Genomic DNA, 24,989 nt, shown 5'->3' with positions numbered 1-24,989 from the left:
GCGGGCCAATGGTGCGGCGCCGGGGCGGGGCGGCGCGGAGCGGTTCCGGGGCAGGTGCCGCCTGCGGTGGCGGTTGCCCGGGGGATGAGCTCGGAGAAGGGGAACGTGTCCCGCACGCGGCCCCAGCGCTACCAGAACGCGCACGCCTTCCGGAACGACAAGTACGACAGCAGCGCCCGGCGCAAGGTAGGCCCCGGGACCGGCCCCGGGACCGGCCCGCCTCCCGCCTCCCCGGGAGCCACGGCGGCACGGGCCGCTTGCGGGGGCAGGGCGGCCGGGGGCGGCGCCGCGGAGCGGGGCTGGGGGCGGCAGCGGGAGCTGCTGCGGCGCTGGGTGCGCAGGTGCCTTTGGAGCCGGGGCCTGTCCCTCTGCGGCCTGTCCCTCTGCGGCCTGTCCCTCTGCGGCCTGTCCCTCTGCGGCCTGTCCCTCTGCGGCCTGTCCCTCTGCGGCCTGCTGCTGCAAGAGCTCCCGGATCGCAAAGTCCAGTAGAGGTGGAAGCCGAGAGACCTCTAATTTTCAGTGGTGGAGAAACCTTTGTCCGAGGTCTGTCCAAAAGGTTCACTGCGGTGTTAAGGGAGTAAACAGTAGCAACCCATTTTGGGCTCCACTGTACAAAAGCGATGAGGACAGGCTGGAGAGCATCCATAGAAGGGTCACAAAGGTGACCAAAGGAGCAGGAATCCTGAGAGAACTGGGTTTATCCTGGAGAAAAGAAGGCTTAGGGGAGACCTCATCAGCATGTTCCAGTATTTGAAGGGCAGCTACAAAAGAGATTAAGACTCCCTTTTTACAAGAAGTCACATGGAAAAGACGGCGGTAATGGGTACAAGTTACTTCGGGAGAGATTCTGTTGAACACGAGGAATAGTTTTCACAGAGCAATCAGCGATTGAAATAATCTTCCCAGGGGAGTGTTAAGAATCCCCAATATTGAAGGCTTAAAATTTGACTCGACATGATGCTGGGCTGCCTTGTCTAGACCGTCCTTGGTGTCCTTCCAGCCTGATACTCTGTGGTTTCAGATAGCTATATGGCCCTGTGTCATAGGCTGTTGCATGAACAAATCACTTGATGCTTGAATCATATTTATGACATTAAAGGCCCTCATTAAGCCAAAATATTATTAAGAGGTAGACTGAAATACAGAATGTTTGGTTGTGCAGTGAGGACAGGAAGTAAACGTTCCCTGCAGTGTTAAGTGACTTCTGAACGATACTTGTTCTTCTCATAGTTTGTGGCTATGTGGTATTACTTAAGACATCTTCATATTTTGACAATTTATTTAACAACTGTGCTCCACCAACCATACCACGTTTCACTTTGCATACTTGTGAGAGAACTTGAAATGATTCATGCTTGCTTTGAGGCGTTAGAAAAAATCTTCAAGGAACCTTTCCAAGTGGTTACATAGAAGTGTGTCTTTAGCAGTTTTATCAGTGCTTTTGCTACACACTTTATCATGGTTTGATATTTTCACACTGTTGTTACAAAAGACTTCTGTTGTCTTTCTGTTTTTAAACAAGGGAAGGGTTTTACCATGTAGTCTGGCAACATGTTCTACGCTTGTAGCTGTGGAAATATAAGAGCAGCATGGGAGAGGATGAAGACCAAGTAGTGTGCCTGAGCAGTAACAACACAAAAGTGGAATGTTTTGTCATAAAAGCTAAACTGAAAGGTATTAATAAAACACAAGATTAGCATTGTAGAAGAGGCTGTCTGGTGCTATTGCTGTTTTGTCAGTATGTCTTTAACTAAACATGACTGGGTTGTCAAAAAAAACTAAGAGGAGGGGAAGAAAGTAGTAAGTTAAAGTAATGGCAACAGAGGGAAGTTTGGGGGTTTTTTGTGGTAGGTTTAGGGGTTTGGATTTTTTTTTTTTGCATGAGGAAAGACTGGTTCTGCAAGTTGAACACCCTGCTTTCCTGGGGCTCTGAGCAGCACAATTGTTACTCATTGTGTGAGTCACTGAAAGATCCTGATAGGAGACTCTTTTCCTGTCTGGCCTCTACACACAACACACACAAAAATATCCTAGAGAGTATATCTGAAAGGTCTTCGAAGAGAAACTCAGTTCTCTCATCAGTTTTGTAACTGAAGCAATCCCTTTAATACCCACATGGGTAGTTTTCTTTTTTAAAAATGCTTTATATCATGCAAAACTGGCTACACAATACCATGAACTCAAATAAATAAATACATTTTCAAAAGCTTTTGAATGTAGCCAGATTGACTATGGGCATTAAGTGTGATAACATATGTGTAAATTTTTTTTGTTTTTCAAATTCCTCATTTATTTTCTCTCTGTGCCTTCCAGTTCATGGAGGTGGCTGAACACAGGGAAGAAGCTTTTTGAAGGAAGGTGCTTCCTGTTAGGGGGTTAGTGTGTGGTAAAGGGAAAGGATGCATTTTTCTTCTCTTGTACTGTCACGTACAAATTCTAGTGCTAAGGAATGCACAGGGCTTTTATAATGATGAGTAGGCCAGACTGCTATTTGAGAAATCTGCAAATAAGTTAGACTAACAAAGACTAGGTGGTGATTGATGTTACAGTTCAGATACAGACTGTGCTGAATGATGGCAGTTTTGCATCTATGTCTTGTGTAGTCCTGAATGATCAGATGTGCCAGATGTTCAAGATGTGGTGAGGGAAGGGAAGAAACAGCAGCAGTTTGATCACAGGAACTGATACAGGAGTGGGGCATTCTTCGTTTCCACCTCTCACTTGTTCAATAGATCAGAATGCTCAGAGCTGCTGAGAGGGTGGATTGCCTATAAATCACTGCTGAATTACTATTTTTTCTGGGTATTTAGCCTATCTCTGACTACTGTAATACACTGTCCAATCCAATATTATCCTGTAAAGCTGCAGTATGCTTTTTAGCTTAATTTTTTTATCTTGCTGCATTTCTGCACTACATAAGTGATGTTGGATTATTAAATACAGTGGCTTCAGTTTGTACAAGATCCATATGTCTTTCCTCTAATGATCAGTCTTTATTACAGCATTACTCTGGGAGAGACTAGTTGAGGTGGAAACACCCTTGCAGCAAAATGTGCTGCCCCTCTGCTGTATTTGGGTAACAGCCTACAACAGCACTGGGAAAACCTGCACCCCAGGTTGAAGAAGGAAGAGCCAGGGCAGGGCAAGACACACTGCATTGTTAATTTTTTGAATCTTGGAGTTCATTTATAGTGGGTGCTTGTTTTACACAGTGTATTCCAGAAAAGCTGTTTGCAGCACTGAGCTGAGGAATATGCCTGATGTTATATGTAAAGTATATTACATAAGTCAGCATGAAAGCTGGAGTAGTTCTAGAGATGAAAGCAAATAGCATTCAATGAGAACATTTAGAACTCCATTGTAATAAGATGGTATACCACAAAGTTACTCATATTTATACCTGAGTGTCTGATCTGTTTCTCCATTTCTTTCATCAAGTACATCCTGTATGATAATTCACATTTCCCTAAATTTCAGAGGTTATTAACTCTGAACATCAGCTTTACTTCATCGGCTCGCTGTGAGGATAAATAACTTCTTTCAGTGGCCACACTAGTTAAGATTGTGGGAAGGCAGTAATAACAGAACGGGTGAATGCTGATCTTAAACGCTGAGCGGTGATTGTGACTTGAAGCTTAGAGGGGAGATACAGATAAAGCAGTAGCCATCTGAAATTGTCGGGTAACAGTATCAGAGTTTGGTTAGTTTCTGTTCTTAATGCAACATAAAGTAGAATGATAGGCTAAAGTCTTGAAAAGCTGCTATCTTGGATCACAGTTTCAGATGTTAGGCTGCACTGATCTACTCTTAACTACTTTGTATTCATGCACTGGAGATCCTGTGGATTTTTGTTTTTCTGAGAGATGTAGTTAATCAGAAGTGCTGCATTCAGCCTTGATGGAATCAGTATCAGCTGTGCTTCTGACAAGGAAGTTTAATGGGTGGTATTGACATTGCATTCATTTACGGCAGAATAGACCACTGATGCGTGCTCAGTAGTAGGAGCTGCTTTCAATAGATTAGATCAAAATACCCATTAGTTCACACATAATTAGAAACTTCCAAACAGGCAGTGAGGCTTCTTTGAAACCCCATGATTATGTCTTACTTGTGAGCACTATAATGCTAGTTTAAGCTAGGGATTATTTTGTGTGCCCAGTGAGTAGGCGTAGGTTCATATGTTCACTTGAATACATTCTGAACTGCTTTTGGCAGGTTGTTAAATGATTTAATGCTGGGTTATGTGAGCATACAGAGGATGCTGTTTTGTTAATGCAGTTGACCTGACAGTGTGTATGTAATACTCACATGGAGTATTTTGTGACCATATACTTTGTGAGTGTTTATGTTTGTCTGTATTGCATACCTGTTAATTTCTTTGGAGAATATATGGACATACTGTAAACACTGGTTGACTTGCACTTGTCCTTGGAGAGGAGTATTGAGAAGAGGAAAGAGCTATTGACTAAACAGGGAAATAAGCATAAGAAAAATAAATTGTTATGACAGAAATGGAATCTAACCTGCCAAGTAGTTCTCACACCAAGAAATCAATTTCAAGCCATCAGCACTACCACCTCTTTGTGCATGACAGCTAGCTACCTGTATAAAAGCTGGGCAGAAAAGTTGGAAGGGAATAGTGAGGTTGACCAACCTTGTTCAGGTCTTTGTGTGGGTTGTTGGTTTTTTTTCTTTCCCTTGAAGGAGAGCAAGCTATTAAATGGGCAAAAGAAAGAAAATATGAATACATGAAAGTTTAAGTAATGTACAATATATATTAAAAACTCGATAGGAAAGGTAAGCAGCAGAGGAATTTCTTTGATTTAGCTAATAACTTCCTCTTTCTAACTGGAAACTGAGACACCAGAAAAGCCTGTTAGGTGAATTTACTCTCCCATGTTCCTTGGTGATTTAAAAAAAATTGAAAAAACAGCTTATTGAAATCTTTAATTAGGGACAGCATTCTCTGTCTGTGTTGTTTTGAAAGTTATATGATGTTTTTTGTTGGAAGGATATGTTTGATTTAGTGTAGAAAAGCATCATAAAATACGAACTTGTTTTAGTAATAGTAACAAGTAAATATTAAAGCATTTTTTATGAACGAAATAAACTTAGAAGGCAAACACAAGTCAAGCTTAAATTCTGTAAGTCTCCCTTCTGCTTGCTTTACATCAGTCTATGATTCACTATTGACTTTCTACATCAACAGCCTGGTAGGATTGTAGAGTCATAGCCTTTCTTATAGTCACATGTGCTGAGACAATGATTAACTACACCATCCCATACTTGAAGTGCCAACATTGCGTAAAAAATACAGGAAATAGCTGAAGGGAGGAAGAGACTGTGCTGTATGTGTGCCTTTTAGAAGGAGGAAATTTGAACCTAAAAGCTGTTGTCTGGGTTCCAGTTCTTACCTTCTGAGCAGATACTATGTGGTTTCTTTGAGTTGCTGTGTAAAATTTGTGGTTCTACAAGTGACTAGGTTGAAAAGTCCAGGCATCTTTATGCCTGAATCAAGATCTAAAGTTACACATAAATGTGATCTTCGCAGCTGCAATCTAATTTGCTATCAGAAGACTCTTAGGCAGCATTTAGATCAATGTTCTTTATCTTTGCATTGGATACTTGACATGCCGCTAATCATACCAAGAAAACGGAACAGTTCAGATGTGAAAGTGTAGAACTAATAAAAATAGAGAACAGCTCTGATAGGGATTAGTTACTTTTATGTGGATAATGTGATTGTTGTTGTGCAGTTGAATTACATTAACTTTATTTTACTTTGCCTTAGAGCTTGTGTGTTTCTTATCTTCTAAGAACCCTTTTCAGTGGTGAAACAATATTTTAATATAGAGGGAGGACTAATCTTTGAGATGAGGGCATCAGATATGATGCAGCAATTTGTTGTTTGAAGCAAAGGTGAAGAAATCCCAACAATAGTATTTTTTTGCCATATGTCTAGTCTCTTGGCCTCTGCTATGAGTATTTTAATGCAGAAATCTATTCTGTGAATTACATGAAGTAGCATCTTCAGAATTCAGGATGGCCTGCATTTTAGTTTGTCTGATAAAAAACAAAAAATTAAAAATTACTAGAATCATACAGTGATTAATTGCATTCTGAAGCCAGATGATAGGCATATTGGGAGGGGGAAGAGCTTTATAAAGCTCCATTAATAATTATGCATATTTCCTTGTTCCTTAGCAATGTTTAGTAGACTTTGTAATAGGCTGCCTGTTTGACGAACTTTGGATTTCTTTCAGTTGATAGGTGAAAGTAGTTCCTATTTTCTTCTGCACTGTTTATGCCACATGCAGTCCTGCACATGGCCACTTGCATTCCAAGCACATTACACATTGCTGAGTCTGTCCCTGCATCACTTAGTAACAGTGCTCCTGTCCCTAGCCCTGATGTCAGGACATATATAGGAAATGAGGTGGTTTTCAGCAAGGAAGATAACTCCCTTTAGAAAGACAACGAGCTGTCAAGCTTAAACTATTGCAATCTTTTTATGTTTATTTGGTTCTGGGTTAGCAATACTAAAAATACTGATCACTATAAAGAACACCCGGGAATACAAATTACAGTGTGTTTTTCTCTCCACTCCTTCATTACTAATTAATGCAAATCAGGAGGGTGAGAGGGAGAACAGGCAGCTTTGCTGGTTATTAGAAGCTTATTCAGGCTGTATTACTAGGAGCCTTACTTTGTGCTTTTCAGACACTGAAATGCAAGCTTATCTTCAACTTTATTAAATCTTGGAAGAATGAGCACAGTGCTGACAGCAGTTCGAACCGCCAGTCCTTTAACAGGTATCTGCTGAAAACTTAGCAATGATTTTCTGATCTCAAAAAGTTTTCATATTAGCCACATATTTCTGTTTGTTGGAAAATTTAATTCATAATGCATGACTGACAGCAGAACCACAGGTTTCTGTATGCATTATTCAAGCATTCTGCAAAAACTGTTTTTTTAATTATTTTTTTTTTAACGTGCCAAATCTGTATTCAATCATTTGGGAAAAAAAAAAAAAAAAAGAAAAAGGTTTACTGTCTTTTAAGTGAACCAGCCAAAAAGTGCTAAATATACAGTTAACCGCACCATTCTGAAAAACTCATACTGAATTACTGAAGTTTAGTAAAAATGGAAACAGCGGAAAACAAGTTCCATAGTAGCACTCACTCCTAAGTAGCATTTCCTCTGCCACATATAGTTTTTTTTAATAGAATAAGATACTGTGCTCTTAATGTTAGGCTTACTCTTTTGTCTCATGTGTTGAAGTAGTACTTCATGGAGCAGTAAGAAGCTCTTGTGAGTCACAAATACAGTAAATTACTTCAGAAGCTACTATATGCATAAAATAGCTTTTCAGTTTGTTTATAAAAAGAATAACATAAACTCTAATCCCAGTTAATACAGAATCTATTTCAATGAACTTCTAGGTATTCTAAGAAATACATGTGTGTTGGACCATGTAGATGAGGTAATTTTGGTATGGCACCTATTTTTAAGCTGTCTTAAAAGAGGCATAATAGAAATTTTTTTTTTGCTATATGCACTTCTTACATTGAGAAATTTCTATTTTTGAAGTTCTGAAGGAATGCACACAACTGTACAATAGATGAAGTTATGCTGGCATTTTTAGATACAGAAGAAATAAATAGATTGAATGTACAAGTCTTTGTTGCTTGTTGTATAACGTAACAGTGTGGTTTGGTACTACTTCCCACCTCATAATAACTTCTCTTGTGCACACAGTACTGGGCAGTTGACATTTTGTATTTCTAAGCAAACTGAACACAAAATGTTGTAGAAAATCTTAATGTAAACTTTGCATTGTCTTGAAAATATACTGTAGGTTTAAGTGACCATTTTGAGGATTTTCTCCTAGATACTTGAGAGCAAAAAAATTAAATCATAACATCATTAAGGTTGGATAAAACATCATCTGCCCACGTTAACAAGAAGGCCAATAACATCCCAGCCTGAATCAGAAATAGTGTGGCCAGCAGGAGCAGGGAAGTGATCGTGCCCCTGTAGTCAGCACTGGTGAGGCCACAGCTTGAGTACTGTGTTCAGTTCTGCACCCTTCACTGCAAAAAGGACACTGAGGTGCTGGAGCATGTCCATAGGAGAGCTACCAAGCTGGTGAAGAGTCTAGAAAACAAGTCATATGAGGAGTAGCCAAGGGAACTGGGGATGAAGAAAAGGCTGAGAGGAGATCTTCTTGCTCTCTACAACTACCCAAAATGAGGTGATAGCGATGTGGGGGTTGGGTCAAGAGGAAATGGCCTCAAGTTATGCCAGGGGAAGTTTGTATTGGATACTAGAAAAAAAATCTTTACTGAAAAAGTGGTCAAGCATTCAACAGGCTGCCCAGGGAAGTGGATGAGTCACCTTCCATGGATGTGTTCAAAAAACATATAGACGAGACACTTCAGGATACAGTTTAGTTGGCAGCATGGTGTTGGGTTGAAGTACTGCTTTTTCATAAAGGAAGTTGATGATGACAGGTACACTGAATGATTTGACTGCAAATAATGTGTGGATTCTACTTTCTTGTGATCTGAGAAAAAAATCCTGAGACAATTTATTTAAAATATGCAGTATAATACTAGCTTGAGCAATAGTAAGTTACACTAAGTCTTGTGAGTTGTCTTCTTTGGCTAAAAACTGTGTATTTCAGGACACATTTCTACCTATATTTGCTTTGTAAAGTCTCCAGACATGAAAAAAACCCACAACAAACCTATAATAATATATTATCAACAATATAGTGACCTAAGTGCTACTATCAACATTACTAAAATTATTATAGTAGTAATGAAGACTACCTCAAGGTAAAATAATACCTCAGCACTCCTTCCACTGAAGAGTTTTACTAGCAGTAAATATATACAATATTATGTTAATATCAAACAAGGATCTTTCTAAATACTGTATTCACCACATGATCATTGGAAATGCTTTTTAACCAAGATTATGCTTATGAAAGTAGGAAATCTTAATTTTTTTCTATTTTCTATTATTCAGAAAATAAATGCTAAGCTTCATGATGGAGTGTGTCAGCATTGCAAAGGTATCTTGGAGTGGCGGGTAAAGTTCAGCAAGTACAAACTACTATCAAAACCTAAGAAATGGTGAGTTAAGATGCTTCTTGCTAATTACTCATAGTGTAGCTTGTGAACTTTTTTTGCAAAATATTCTAGTTTTGGAAACTCAGAGCCAGAAGCTGTTACTATGTGACAATCCTCAAATTTGGAGAATGCAATGACAATATATATGCAATGTTCACTTTCTAATGTTTTAGTCTTTTTATCTTAAATTTCTGAAAAGAAAAAAGAGTGGAAAAGCAGTTGTTTCCCTCTTCGCTTTGTAAATGCTTTACGTGTGGACCTGTAAGTCAACAAAACCCTCAGCGTGCCTTCCTGAAGAAAAAGTCAAACCTGTACCAGTTACAACAGGATTTTCCAAGGCCTCATTGCAAGTCCATAGCAGAGGAATCAGCACATCCCTTAACTTTTGTAGTTGAGAAAGAATACCTAATTGCAAGAAAGGCTTTAATTTTGTCATGTCAAAACTCATAGCAACACTGTTCTCAGCATTACGGAGGCCTCAATTCTTACAAAAATGTTTACAATCATGCATTTAGTTAAGTCATAACACCTTCTCTCTTTTTGCATGTGAAACTGAAATCCTAAGTATCAAATGTTTAGCATTGTTTACATATAGTCCTGTATCAGGGGCTTTTGGATAAGTACATTAAAAAGGTGATAAATATATTTTTAAAAAATTATAGGTGTTTTATGTGGTAATATTCTGAAGTGGACATACTCTTCTTCCTTACTTACTCAGCTGCAGAGGTGCTTGCCTCAGTGGCTGTGAACTCCAGCAGTGAAATACTGAACTCAAAAGAAGCTGCATCTGGGCTGTGGTGTATGATAGAGCCAGCCTTGTCACAGTAGCTTGCTCTGCTTTTTTGTGTTGTTCTCAGTTATGTACTTATGAACTGCTCAGAGAGGTTCTGTAAATGTCTATGTGCAGTTCTGTGAATGATGGTGTGTTTTATTTTGATTTTCAATAGGTTAAAAGGGAAAGAATCCTTCTTTATAGTATTATAACCCACGTGTGAGAGGTTTTTCTCCTTAATATGAAACCATATGCAACAGATATTTTGGTGTTAGTAAACACTTTAATCCATTAGTGTAAAAAAAAATATTATGTAGAAGTCTCACCGATTCTCAAACATTCTGGGTTCTGTGAACCATAGATAAAGTTGGGATTTGTCTTTTTAACTCTTTCTCGTGAGACTGTGTTCGTCCCATTTAAAAGTAATAAGCTGTAACAAAATGTGTAGTGGTGATTTTAGTTCTTTTGCTCTTCTCTTCCTACCCCCAATGGGAAAAAAAAACTGGCAAAACAAGCACAAAAATCAGAGAAGCATTTGAAATAGAAAAAGTGGCATTGTGGGAAAGCTGCTTATGACAGATGTGATGTTTTCCATTGTCTTTTTGGACAAGTAAATTGGGTGACAGGCTGCTCTAGCTCCACAGTGATGTTTTCTAGTCCAGCCTAGAGCAGTACAATGGTTGAGTGGGCCGCTGTTCTGAAAGGCCAAGACTGAAAATTTTCAATGGGTGAAGCTTCTAGGTGAAATAAACACATTATAATGACTACATGGAAAATAATGAGTTCTTCATGTCACAGATGATGGGAATGGAGGACTTCTCCGTACCTCAGTTTATTTTCAGTTTTTTAACATCTTCAAAATTGTGATTGTTAGTACAAGCAGAAGTTATCCCAACTTTACTTTTATTTCAGGTTTTATTATAAATTAAACTAATTTTTAAAAAGAAGTTTATCTGCCTTGCATTGATAGTGCCCTTGTTTGGTGTGACATGGCTGGGAAGAGCTGTAGAGATTTTTTTAATACTAATGCAACTGAACAGAGAACAAAGAGGAAAAAAACTCTAAAACTAAACTAAGAAGCTATTTTCTGTAGGTTTTTTTCTGGGAGAGAGGGAAGAGCATAAATACTAGGCAGTTCAGACTGCTTTTGTCAAATGTGTCCTACAGCAATTTTTGTGGTTGTTTTCTCAAGGAATTGGGTATGCGCACTTGAATAGAGAAAGCTTAGCAGAACCTAGATGAAGGCAGTAGGGAGAAGCCAATCATGCTTAAGAATGAATGGAATTTGAGAAACTGAGTAAAAATTGATTTGCTATATGCTAGGTAGTGCCTCTCTTCTTATAAGGCATTTAAAAACACTCTACATTTTTCTTTAGCCTATTTTAGCTAAATCTGCAAATCCACTGTTCAGAACTGTGTGCTAAATCTTTCCTGACAGAACTCTTGAGTGGCTGAGGAGCCAAGAAGTGACTTTTAAGACAGCAGCGTTATGTGGGATGTGTAGTTCTGGGTTCTGTTCTCCAAAAATACAAGGGTTTAGAAATGTCAGCTTAATGTTAAGCCATAGCATTTTAGAAATTACTTAATCTATGAAGGTTTTTATGATATTTTGAAAAAGAATAGTCCCAAACCTTTACCTAATTAGGTTGGGATTGTTCAGAATACACTTCTGTACAGGTGTGTGTTCATAGAAAGCAAAGTACAGCATTGGCTTTTACTCATTTTACTCTGAGAAATTCAAGAGGAAGACATTGTAGTGTTTGAATTGAAAGTTTTTTATTTGTAAAATGAATGCACCCTTTTGTAATAATTTCTCTTTTTTTTTTTACTATTAAAGCAGAAGCTGTTAAAGTAAAACTACCTACTGAAATGAATGGAAAGGTTTCTTTTGTTACTTTAAATATAAAAATTCTTGACTTCATGTTTCTTCATCCATTCTTGTTCTCGTAATTCTTCCTGAAAAAGTTAAAGGAGAAGGGAGACAGGCAATGATTTTTATAGTGCCGCTTGTTAAAACACCAATAGTTTAATGCGAAACTGGCCTATAATGTGTTCCTTCCAGATAATACGTCTGTATTATCTTTGAACACAGAATCTTTAACGAGTCACCACACTTTTTTTTTTTTTTTTTAATCATGTTTTCTTTCTCTTGACAGTGTGAAGTGCCTCCAGAAGACTGTGAAAGATCCTTACCATATTATTTGTCGTCCATGTGCTGGTAAACTAGAAGTTTGTGCTAAATGTGGAAAAGAAGAAGAAATAGTAATTCCGTAAGTAGCTTCTGGGTTACAAAGTTTCGGTACTGCTCTTTTTCTTCCCCTTTTAATAAAGTTTGTTTGGAAACTGCTAAGTAGCTGTTGTACTGTGTATGATATTCTGAATAATTCTGACAGGAATCGGCAGGAGTTACTACCCTATTTTCTTCTAGGGGTGGAATGCCTATTGATTACAGAATCACGGAATTGTTCTGTTGGAAAAGACCTTTAAGACCATAGAGTCCAACCATTAACCTAACTTCTGAGTGCTTAAACCATGTCCCTAAGCACCACAGCTATATGTCTTTTAAACACCTCCAGAGATGGTGATTCAACCCCCTCCCTGGGCATTCTGTTCCTGTGTTTAATTACCCTTTCAGTGAAGAAGTTTCTTCTAATATCTAATCTAATCTTCTAATAACTAATTTAACTGATGTTAGAGGAGCTGGGCCAAAAGGAGTCTTACTTGGATAAGACACTTTATTTTCATACCAAAGGGTAAACTGCAAATCTTCCTTAGGAACAAAGAACTTTAAAAATGGATTTTGGTATGGAGGACTACAAAATATACATAACCCAATTTACTGGTTGCATTTTGTCTGTCATTTGATGATTCAGTTACTAGTGAACAGAGAAACTAAACAAGGGCTAGTATTATGCACAGTTACTGCAATATATTTAGCAGGCTTATGGGGTTTTTATTCCTTTACTGGAGTTCTTTCTTTATTGAGCATCCTGTGTTGATTTACTAGGTTGTGACAACTTGACCAACAGCAGTTGCTTATTTGGTCTTCATCCAAACATATTTTTCTTCACAGACTCCTTTTCCTTTACTGTCTTTCATATCTTTTCTATTCAAAGTGAAAGTAGTTTAGGTTATTGTCCCTCTCCTCCTCCCCACCTCCCACTTCCTTCCATCCCTGGTAGAATATTCCGCTGTCTATCCCATTCGAAAAACAAAATCTGAAAGTGGATGGTGATAACATTTTCTTGCTTTCTGCAGGATTGATAAAGGACAAGATGGAAATGAGAACGTGACTAGTAAAAATGGCCAAGAGAACAGTGGATTGGAGGACGAGCTTGATTTTGATACAAACTTCAGTAGTACAGACAGCAATGAAGATTCTGATGTGCTTGAAGAACAATTTAAAAGTATGAATTTTGAAAGGACAGAGATCTAAAAGGTTTAGTATGTGTAAGAGATTGCAATCAAAAGTGGTGAACCAATGTTTGCCTTAAACTGCTCTGAAAACCTGGTTTGATGTCTAAGGTCCTTGTGTATAAATGTTGACACTGTGTATTATGACACTTGTTGGGGGTTTTGTATAAAAATATTTTTTTGTATTAAGAGGAGAATTTCTTGTGAAGAGATTCTGAAATTGAATCTTAAAGCATAGTTATTTCTTGCATACCGGTAACAATGTCCTGTTTCTCTGGAATAAAGCCTTTTTGAGTAGCTGTTCTAAATTTAGTATTACATATGTTGGATTGCCACTTGGAAAGCTACATGGAAGTCTAGAGTAAATATTGAGTCTTCTCATAAAAAGGAAGAGTTAAACCAGCTGTGACAGTTTGCTGAAGACAGAACTTGGAACTTCTGTCAATGCGTTTCCAAACAGGGTCAAAATACCAAGTGGTCATTACCCTTAATGCCTCATGTTTCTTTTCTGTCCAAAACCAGAAGGCCTAAATGCCATTACCAGTACAGTTCAGGAGCAGTTGTTGCCTATTTACCATTTATATGTATTACAAATTTGTGACCTTGTTACTACCAGTGTTTTGGAAGAAAAAAAATGGAAGACTTAAACTTTCTCATAACAGGTCTTATACTTCCTGTTCCTTTGACTGCTGATCTAAAGTAGTTTGCTGTGATATGGAAACAGTTGTGTAGTGTAGTGATGCTTAGGTAGTTAGGCTCTTCGTGTTTTTCAGTTCATTCTAGGGGTTATTTCAATGTAGATTAAGCTCTATGAAGAACTTCACTAAGTTTGCAGTAGCTCTTTTTTACGTGATTCAGGATGATTTGATTTCTTCTGTATAGTCTGCTACCTCTGTATATAAAGCTGAAGAAGTACCTCATAGAAATTAAGTGGTTTAGCTTTTGTTTTTACTAACTACACAACAGCTACACATCTGCTTTGGGGTTCTGCCTGATTTGCAGTAATGGGCAAGAGAAAATTTGAATCCCAAACTACTCTCTTCAAATTAACTGTGAGGGACTTCAGCTCTGGGATTACTCCCCACCCCCAGTCAAAGGGAGAAATACTGAAATTTTATGCTTTGCACAGCCACCCTGTGGCTGCTGTATTTGAGCTTACCTTTAAAGAAAATCTAGTTACCAGGATGTGGAGTACTAAGACATTGAGCAGTCAATAGCCTTGAAACTCTTCTGATTTAAAGGACAATTTTATTATTTGTAGTAGTAGTAGTATAGTAGTATTTAGTAACATATAATATATACTATGTATTTACTATATAGGCAACTGCAAAATTCCTTTAATCAGTCATGGAACAGTGAGCTCTTCCTATTTTTCCTTAACTGTGTAGGTGCTTGTTACTACAAATAAGGCCTTAAGAATAAACTTTTTCTTGTATTGCCTTTTATTTATTTAGATCTGTCTTTTTGTTTTGTGTTGTACATTAAAATACCCTTTTACCTTTTCTAAACTTATTTTAAGTTGCATCCAAGTATCTACAACTTGTTTTTGTAATGATCTCTAAGGACTAGCAATCTGCTTGCTTTTTAATTTTTATCCTTTCAGTCCCATGTAAATCTTTTGCGTAGGTGGATTTTTGCTAAGTGTTTTGTGATAACCACTAGCAGTAAACAACTGAAAAACATTCTACTGATCTCTGTTCCCATGATGCATCTTTTTTGGCTTTCCACTGAGACAAAGTCTAAAGTTTGCTAACTGTTTGGGTAGTATTTGGTTTCCTTCTGGGTTTGCTTATTATGTTCGCAGTCATAAAGAACTATGACTGGTGACCCAAACAGCCCATCTCCTTTCTCCACCCACTCTATAAACATGTTGTTTATAAGGTAAACAACTAACTTTGTGATTAAACACACTGGTTTTGTTTTTTTTTTTTTCACTTAACTGCAACTAATAAATCCCAAGAAATTCAGAAATGTAAAAGTTGTAGAAGGGCAGTGGTTTCTTTTGGAAGAATCAGTGAAGCTGTGAAGGACCAGCACAGTGGCAGTTGTGCTTAGTGGCACAAAAGGAGGTTGTCTCCTCCTGGTGTGTTTAGAACAGACTGGAAATTAGTCTGAAGGTCACATTGCGTTGACAGATGTCTTCCCAACAAGACAGCAGTGATATCTGACTTAGTGTGACATCACCTGTTGTTCTGCCCCGCTGCCCTGTTGATAAAAACAAAGTGAACAAAGAGTATCACAAACACATTGCAGATGACAGGTTTGGGAATTTTAGGGGACTTAATAAGTAATCTGGAATTAGTTTCAGAAAGAGTCTCTCTGAAGAGGAAACCATGAGTGTTATGAAAATTGAACTTGGGTTTTGAAAATGACTTATGTATGGGAAATGTTCTTCCCCTTGGAAAGACTTGGTAATGGCCTAGCCTTTTTTTCAAAGATGAGAGGAAATCCTGGAATGATAGGAAAATATGTCATGGAACTGGAAGGAACTGTATAATGAGAAAATAAAGGGAAAGGCTCTCTAAGTGGTGACATGACCTGTCAGTACTGAGGAAGAGCAGTGCCACACAGATGGACAGCATGTAGCAACAAAACACAAATATTAGGGAAAGTCCTCTGAAGTTAGCATCTTCATATTGCACAGCCAATGCTCTGTTAGGAGTTCAGGTGGACAGTTGATACTGCAGCAGATGAAATTTTGCTATGAGTGAGCACAGCTGCAGTGGTGGCTGACTGGTGTTAGTGCAGCTTCTCTCAAGACACCTTTTAATTCTGGCAAGTGTTCTGTTCTGTCTTTGGGCCTAGCTGTGGTTAAAAGATAAACTGCTGGAAAGGACTGCCGCAGCTAAAACAATGTATGATGATGTGGCTGTGAATCAGCTTGCAAATTTATTGACCTGGGAGTTTGGGCACATTTGCTATTATGGGGAAAAGAAGTTTGTTTTACTGAAGACACCCCTTAGAGGAATAAAAGGAACAATTTTAGTTTGAAGTTTGGGCACATTTGCAATTACAGCAGGATACTATTTTTGAAGACTTTTAAGTAATAGTTCTGAATTTCAAGGGAGGACTTTTTTTTGTGAAGACAGGTTGAGCACACAATTATGGAGAAACAGAACCTCTTTACACTCTGATACTTAGTAGAATCATATATAGATGAGAAAATAAAAAAAGGGAAGGAGATAAAAAATCATCAAAGAGATCTCGGGTGATCTTTAGTTTAGTTGCATATTTAGAGTTTTAATTGAGGTTTTGAAAGGTTTCTACCTCTTTCACAAAGAACAATGAATTTGTGTTTGTGAACTTCCGAAGAGAGGAATTAATACCACCCTGCGTGCACGATACTGAGATGTGGTTTAAATGACTGGGTGTTTCAGAAATTCAGCTGAACCTCGTGGGTCCTTACCAAATGCATTGCTGAAGAAGAGCAGGATAGATGTTAATAATTAGTCATCTGAATAATAAAGGAGACCAAGTAATGCTTCTGACCGAGCTGGATTCCTGTTAACTGACTGTCCTTAAGAGCGTTACCAATTCACATTCAGTGTGACTCAACACTGACAGTAATTAATTAGATAATGGACTGTCAGCAGGCATGCAAGATGATTCTCACTTCAGAAGGGGAAATGCTTATCATAGGTTTGAGCTGTCAGAACTTGTCATCATTACCTTGTAGAGGGTTCTGGAAAACCAAATTCCTATAAGTAAATATGTCTTAGGACAATCTGGATTCATTGCAGTACAGGGAGAGCCAGTATGGACAGTGTGCTGCCTCCTAGCGTAGCTTCTTAACTGTCTGTCAAAGTTTGCAAGCATCTCTGAGATCTTCTCATCCAATGTTTTGATGTATCAGGCAATACAAAAATAAGTGCTGATTTACTTCTAGTTTTGCATAGTCTGGCCGCTTGTGTTCTTATCTTGACTACTGATAATCTGTATTCCTCTAAAGTACTAAAATAATACCAGACTCTGAAGTTTATAGGACTGCTGGTTAATTAGGGAAAGGATGGCTTGTTTTCTCCCTGTAATGGACGTGTACTTGGATGCAAATCATAGCATTAGCAAGGAAAAGAGAGGAAAATATAGCAGGTAATCAAATGCAAGCCACCTTGTAGCCCTCTAGCCCTACAATTATTTGTGGGGTTTTTTTGTTCAGGAGTTCTTACAAGTAAACAAATGCTAGTAGAAAATGCAAAACTAGCTTTGTTTATAAGAAACGTCAAGCTGACTTAGAGAGTTAATGAGGAAAGATTAAGTAGCATGGAGAGACATTCTTAATCAGATGTTTAGGGAGCTGGTCAGGCACACTGTCAGCATCTGTTTCACTTCATTCTTCTGCCTACTTTTTACCTGAAAGCTGTTAAATGACAAAAATACATGATAAAGAAAGTATGTGCTCTGCATATTTGCTCTCATCACAAACAGTGCGTGTGTAGACTTCCTCAATCTCAAAACAGTTTAAAATACACTTGCATGTAAAGTGAAGTAGATCTGTCTAGGACTGATAATGTGTTCTCAGACAAATCACCTCTAACAGACTAGAAATGTTTGCCAGATTCCAGGTAGAAGATTGTCCTGCTGGGTCCCCTAAAATAGTCACAGTGAAATCACATAGGAGTTATCTTTTTCCCTACTGAAGTCAGTGAGGAAAAAACTTTTTTTAATAATAGGGATAAAGCTCATGTTCAGTCATCAATAAGAAGCTTGACTTTGAGGATCTGAAAACAGGATGCAGACCACATCCAACAGATTTCTGAGTCTCAAGTTTATCACAGCTAAGCTCCTTGCACTTAGCTTGCCATTTTCTAAATCCTGTGTGAGCAAGTGTGACATAATAGGTAAAAAGAATCTGTAAAGAGTATCCATAGTTTACATATTAGTATATGTGGTACAGCAGTGAATCTTGTATTATCAGTGCCAGCAAGCTACACGTGTAACAGGTTTTTTTCTGTGATTTGGGTTTGCTTTTTTTTCCTCATATGCCCTACTCTGTCTCCTAACTATTTTGTTCCTTTTAGGGTTATTTTCTTTGTTACACATGGTGGTTCTGCACTGTAGAGCTGTAGAATTTGCTAGCCTGAATGACAGCTGATCCAGCCTCTGACTGACAGCAACAATAGATTACTCTAGGTTTTTTCCAGTAGCAGCAACAGAATCAATACCAGAACCATATAAAAAAATGCTTGCTTCAAAGGAGTGATATTTGTGACCTATGCTCTGAAAAAACAAGAAATTTGGCATAAATGTCTAACAAGACTGATGCCATTATGCCAAAATCTTCCTATTTTAAGAAAGTGTTACATGAAGGATTAAGCCATGTGAAAACTATGCAGTGACCGGAACTTCAGAAACATTGTTTTTACTGTATTTCAGCAGAAAATTTTCTACTTTTTTCAGTTTCTGTATTAGCTCGAGTTGCATTTGGGTATAAGTAGTACTGACATTGTGACTCCTCCGCATCCAGAATTAATTACGTTTTGGATCACCAAATTCAACTAATTGCTCCTTTCACATCCTTGTGGCTGAACTTCTCTCTAAGGCCTGTGTAGACCAAACAAAGATTATGGCTGTCTACTTAAAAAACCCACATTAGTAGCTGACTGGCTGTGTCAAAAAAAAAGTGCTGTAGTGCTCACCCAGCACACTTCAGAAATATGTCCTGTTTGACATTCTTGTCCCCTGCCACTCTGCACATGTGGCAGTCCAGACCTCCCTCTACTCTAGAGTATGGAGTGTGCATTGTTCCCCTGCTGAGCAGAGACATTAATTAAAACACAGTGTGTGGCTTGAAAGGAAGAGGAATGCATATGCCTCTACTCTTTGAATTAAGAGAAGGGTCTCTGCCAAATATCTGAGGGTGGCAGGCAGGCTTCCAAAACCAACTCTGTCCAAAATGCCATTTAAAGGGGAAAAAAAAAGAAAGAGCTTCTAATTGAAATAAACAAGACGTAGAACTTGTGAGTATGGAAATACAGAGGTTCACAGAGCCTGCAACCGCCTCTCTTCGTCTTCACAGCCATCACTGTAATGTGCATGGAAATCCAAATAATAAACCTACCTCCTTACCCTCATTAGCCTGACAAGTTAGTGTTTAGTGCCCCCTAGCGTGCTATATAGGAGTTGCAAGCAGGCTCCGAGGAATTAAATACCTAGGTTGCTGTTTGAGCTTTCTTAATTTTAGGTGAAAATGAAAGCAACTTCAGCGAAGCTTCCGAATGGACAGTAACTATTCTGTAATGTGCTTTTTCTCTTGGGGCCTATGGGGGAGTTACCTAAAAAGAATAATTCGGATCAAGACTCCCATTCCTGTCACTGACCTTCTCAGTGAGAAAATAACTGTCACCACTTTACCTCTGTACTTTTATAGGCTTTTTCGTCGTTTTTTTCTTGTTCATATTAAATCTATGTTTACCACTAGTTATGCTATTGAGTGTGGCTCTGTTCTGCATAAAGCTACTGCTTAACAAGACCAACGAGTGGTGTTACTCTGTAGCTGGGACTGCTTTGTACCTTCCTAAAGGTAAGCAGTGGTACAAGTGACCTTGATTTACTGATCTGGAGTAAACTATATTGGTGGTTAAATTTATCTTCCCTAACTAATATCAAATAGTCCACTGTGTGTCATGATTTATTTTGACTGAGAGCTGGGTTTTTTTATATGTTTGTGTTTATTCATAGGACTGCTTTGCTATTTCATTACAGGTAAGGACTCCAAGTCTTTGTGGCAGTTGCTGTATAAATCAGTTAGGGTGAAACGCTTGAGGTCACAGGAGCTACAAGGTCAGCAAGAAACTAGCAACATAACCCAAAATTTACATCCTACTCCAATAACTTACCCATTTGGTTTTGTTGCTGTCACTATGTGATTTCTACACACAAAGTACAAATGAGAGGTATGACCTTGTGTAGACAAAGGATCTAAGAAGAAAGAGTAAGTTAGCACTTTGTATCCTTTAATAAATGTGGAACCAACAGTGCTGAAAAAAACTCGGCATATTTGCTTGCCAGTGACGTATGACCATAGGCTAAGCAAAGATGCATGCCTTCCTGGTGCTGCTGTTACTACGTCCTCATTTTTCTCTCTTGCTAAACTTTTCTTACAACACCAGGTGTCACTGTATGAAAGCGAAAAACACACTGCTTCGTGATACTGGCCTCAAAACCACCAGCGGTCTCAGGCTGCAGGTAGGGTATCCCCTAAGTGCTTTACTTTCATACCCTGGAGCTGGCTGGCCAGCTTTTATCTCACAGGGATGCAACGCTCCCCAGTCCATGCAGCGAGCTGCAACACGGGTCTGCAGTTCTAGCAAGCTGCTCAAGAGAGAAGCAGACACCTGAGCTGGGAGTTCTACTTTTGATTTGCACTCTGCTTTTAGGGACAGTTTAAAAGGCCATGCTTCCCAGCCTGACCTCCACACCTACAGCTGCAATACCACAAGTAGGCAAATACTGAGTTTTCAAAAGTCAGTGCTAACATGCTTTGGCTCCCTGTTGTGCAAATTGAAAAAAAAAACACCCAAATACCCACAACATTGCACAAACTACATATGAATTAGACCAAAGAAAAGATTATGCACTGATATCTTAAGCTCAGCTTGTTCATTTCCTCAGAAGTCTTGAAAAACTGGTGGAGAGCATACACACGGGGATCCATATGCATCAATCTGATTAAATGAGTCACACAAGAAGTTACGTGCTGTATTCTCTAAGTGGTAAAATGCATGATAAACAACATTTTCTTGAAAGGAGCTGAACTTAACTTAAAAAAAAAAATCAAGGTCTACTTCATTCTTCCTATGTTAGTTTGAAGAGTCTGAAAAAAACCCCACAACCTATATATATGGTGCTGGATTTTTAAGATTTGGATATTTTGAATCAAAGAATGACATTTGCATTTGTGGAGAGCAAGCGGTTTGTCTTCCTCTTTTGGAGCTTCCTGGATCAGTTCACATATGTTTGTGTTCTGGAGAAGTTCGAATATGAAGATGATCATGAGCAAGGCAAGTTACAATCATTAGTGCTTGGGAACACGAATCTGGAAACTACTTACTGGCTGCTGCTGGAAGCGTTCTTTTTTTTTTTAAAATTAATTTCACAATTCATTTCATGCTCTGGTGATATCTGGCAGTTAGCCATGTGTATAAAAACATTCCTATTCACACCAGCATGTTGTTTTACTTAATACTAAATGTCTGCATTGTACTTCATAGATCAACACCACATAAGATTTTTGTTCTGGAAGTATTAAAGAGTTTTCTGAGGGTTATGGAATTGTTCATTTATCTTGAGTCAAATCCAGACAGTATAAAAATCAATGGGAGTTCCGCTACTAAATCTAATGGCCTCTGGAGCTGGCATTTTAAGTTTTATACTGTGCTAATAGTGAGTTTTACTTACGCAGTTGTAGACACAGAATAAAATTTGCTTTCACTGAGAAGACCTCATGAACAGGTGGAATGTCACAATAAAGTGATGATTCACAAGGGTTATTTGCTCACAAATGGTAACAACCTTGTTTAAACAAACTGGTCACACAGAAACTACTTTCAAAAGCTGTTATATCAGTTCTATTTCTGATGTGAAGTTTTCTTGACAGACAAGCATTGAGAGGAGGTGTCAACTCTGGAATTAGGTAGATTTTGGGGTAAAGCTCTTTCCAACCCAAGTAACCAATGAAACTCCTCTCATCCCTGAAGCAAATTTTCTGACCTGAATCTCAGGGAAGCTGATTTGAAGGATCCATCTTCCAATGGTTTAAAACTTGTTGCCAAAGAGGAGTTGGATAAAGATGGCTACCAGCCATGCTTCTGTTTTTCTAGCCCTTCCTCAGTGAGTTGTAGCACCAGAGGTTTAGGACATCCCTCCTGATGCTGACCAGACTTCCCCACAGACACGTGTGCTATGCAATGGCCATGATCTACACAAATGTACATTGTCACAACAATCCCTACATCTGTTAGGACACCCTTAATGAACAGAAGCTTGACTGATTATTTTTTTTTGCCTCTGAAGGTATTTTGTGTACTAAAAGCAAAATGAATAAAACTCAACAGCATCAGTTAAATCTTCCCTAAATTCCCCAGTTTTTTTGTTGTGATCTTAAATCATTCCTATGGTAACAGCAGAACAGTATTTCTATATTTAAAACATCACTCTGGGGCTGACCATCAGTGCTTTCTGTTGAAAGGTAATTGCAATTGAGCCATTGTAGGTAAAGTCTAAGATTTGCTTAAAACAAAATATACATTTGTATTGTCTTTGGAGGAAAGATACAGCAGACAAAAAGTTCTTTTCTGTTCACAGTTTACCTCATGAAATCACTTGCCTTGAGTGTTGTAAATGTGGTGACTGCATTACCTACATCACCAATGTTCAGCTGTCAAGAACTCTTCCTTTATGTAATAGAAATCACAGAAGTGTGAAAATCAAATGTCTGGTGACAACCATAACCGATGATGTTGCCATGTTTGTATCATGAATTATGATACAAGCACTTATACTTAAAGAGCAAATCAAAAGCCTGAAACTACAATGCAAATGAAAGCTACAGTTTTCACAATGCAGTTCAAATTTAGTACTAGTATTGCTCATTTAATGCTGGTTGTAATTTAGCACCAAAATTCTCATGAATGGGAATCATGGAAGGATAAATGCTTCATTCTCTTTGCAAGCTGCATTGTCACAGTCTAGAAAGTATTTGTTCCTACTTCGCTTTACATTCCAAACCTTGAGGAAAATAATCTTAGGTGTAATCCTGCCTTGGATTCAGTAAGGGCTTATGGAACTTTTATTGATAGTTCGATTTAAAAACCCACCAGCTCAACATTTTCCAGCAAATCGGTCTTTAATCTAAATGAAGAATCTGATTTGAAAACCATATTGAAGTAATCCTAAAACAACAGCTGTCCAAGGACAGCAAGACAAAACAGCTGCTCCAGAACGAGTGTGTGATTTTTGCTGAAGCTGGTAAAATCTACAGCATTAGCTTCCTAGCCAAGCTAGTCACAGCAGTCTGTAAGGTGATGTGCTTTGTATTTGTTACTAAAATAGCCTTGGCAGCACGCTAAGGTTTTTACTACTGCTCAGGACTGTTTGCACAGTGTCAAGGCTTTCTCTGCCCCTCATGCTGTCCCCTTGCCCTCTTGTGGGCAAGAAGCTGGAAAAGGACACAGCTGGAACAGCTGATGTGAGTGGATCACAGAGATACTCCATCCAAAATAACATTACGAACTGCAAAATTAGCTCAAGGAAATGAGGAGGAAGCAGCAATACTCATGGTTATGGCCTTTGTCCTCCAATTGCCAAACAGCCACTATGTGTGCTGAGGCCCTGCTTTCCAGCAATTAGCTAAGCATCTGCCTGTCAATGGGAAGTAGTGAATAAATCCCTTATTTGCTTTCTGTGTGCACGTAGCTTTTGCTTCACCTATTAAACTGCCTTTTATCACAACACACAAGTCTTCTTGTCTTCCTTCTACTTTCTGCCTGTCCTGCAGGACAGGGCTGAGTGAGTAATTGATTCTGTGAGTGCTTTGATGCTGACCAGGCTCAATTACCAACACCCAGAAAGTTCAGAATCCCAACCATGGACTTCCACAGAAACAGTGAGGTTCTAAGGGAATGAAATCCAGTTGAACCACCTCAGAAAGGCTCACAATTTATTCTATGCTCTAATGACCTTTATTGGGCTGCCCAATAAGGCTTTCAGATGTACAAGCACCTGCAAAAGTTGATGGGACTTCCTGCCTCTGGATTTTTCAAGTCATGGCTTCTCTCTAAACTCTCTAGCTACCAAGATATTGTTCTCAAAAGAAGATGGTGCATGAACTTTCTATTCAATTAAAAAAAAAAAGGAAACAAACAAACAAACAAAAAGGGCTAAATTTATAACAGGATCTTAGAAATCTAATAACCAGTAAATCCACATTACAGAGAGTATTTAACTAGAGGCAACACATAGCATGTTGCTCAGGGAATGAATAAACACTCAAGCGTACCAGTGTCTCTAAAGGTGTGAAATGTAAAAATGATACAATATACGCATTACACACTCAAGCTGATATTCATGTACTAATGGGAATCACCAGACCTTAATGACAAGATCAGTAATTCCTAAGAAAAAGAAAGCAAGTTTATAATTTTTTAATGAGGATTTGTTTGATGTGAGACAAATTATTTCCAACAGAAAATGTCATTTTGGGGGAAAAAAAGCCTTGACTTCAGAAGACATTCAAAACACTTGAATTTCAAGTAGAAGTTGTTTTTTGCATTTTGTGCAAACTGCATTTTGAAATGTATGAAGTACAAAGAAGGCCAAGACTGAATTGCTCAAAGACAGAAGGAATTTTTTATTTTTTTTTTTATATCAGTTAGTACAGAGACCAAATGGAAAGAAGATGGGGCTTATGGGTGGGGATTTGCAGAAACTTGGTGCTTCTTGGCCGTGATCATGCTCTAATGTGTTTGGTGACCTTGGTGATTTGGTCAGTCTCTCTCTCACAGACATTTTTTTCTCTCATGCTGCTGGACTTCAGGTGGATTGATGATCCAGAACAGTCAGCTCTGTAGTAGTGCTGGAATAAGAAGATGAATTTTTGTTTCTCAAAAATCGTAAACTGTGTCCTGCTAAGCCAAGGAAGTGAAACTCTACACTTACTGTAAGAGCTC

General features: G+C 38.5%; 1 protein-coding gene across 1 annotated transcript; it reads left to right on the top strand.

Annotated features, from left to right (window-relative positions):
• Window positions 1-56: 56 nt before the first annotated feature.
• Window positions 57-15,301, top strand: CZH9orf85 (chromosome Z C9orf85 homolog). The gene is made up of 4 exons (XM_051642725.1): window positions 57-186; window positions 9,034-9,140; window positions 12,066-12,179; window positions 13,168-15,301. Exons 1-4 carry the CDS (start codon window positions 85-87, stop codon window positions 13,343-13,345), a joined length of 501 nt encoding a protein of 166 aa, XP_051498685.1. The 5' UTR covers window positions 57-84; the 3' UTR covers window positions 13,346-15,301.
• The last annotated feature ends 9,688 nt before the right edge of the window (window positions 15,302-24,989 follow it).

This window comes from Apus apus, chromosome Z (genome assembly GCF_020740795.1).
Source record: "Apus apus isolate bApuApu2 chromosome Z, bApuApu2.pri.cur, whole genome shotgun sequence".
NCBI lineage: Eukaryota > Metazoa > Chordata > Aves > Apodiformes > Apodidae > Apus > Apus apus.
This window is presented reverse-complemented; position numbering and strand designations above follow the sequence as displayed.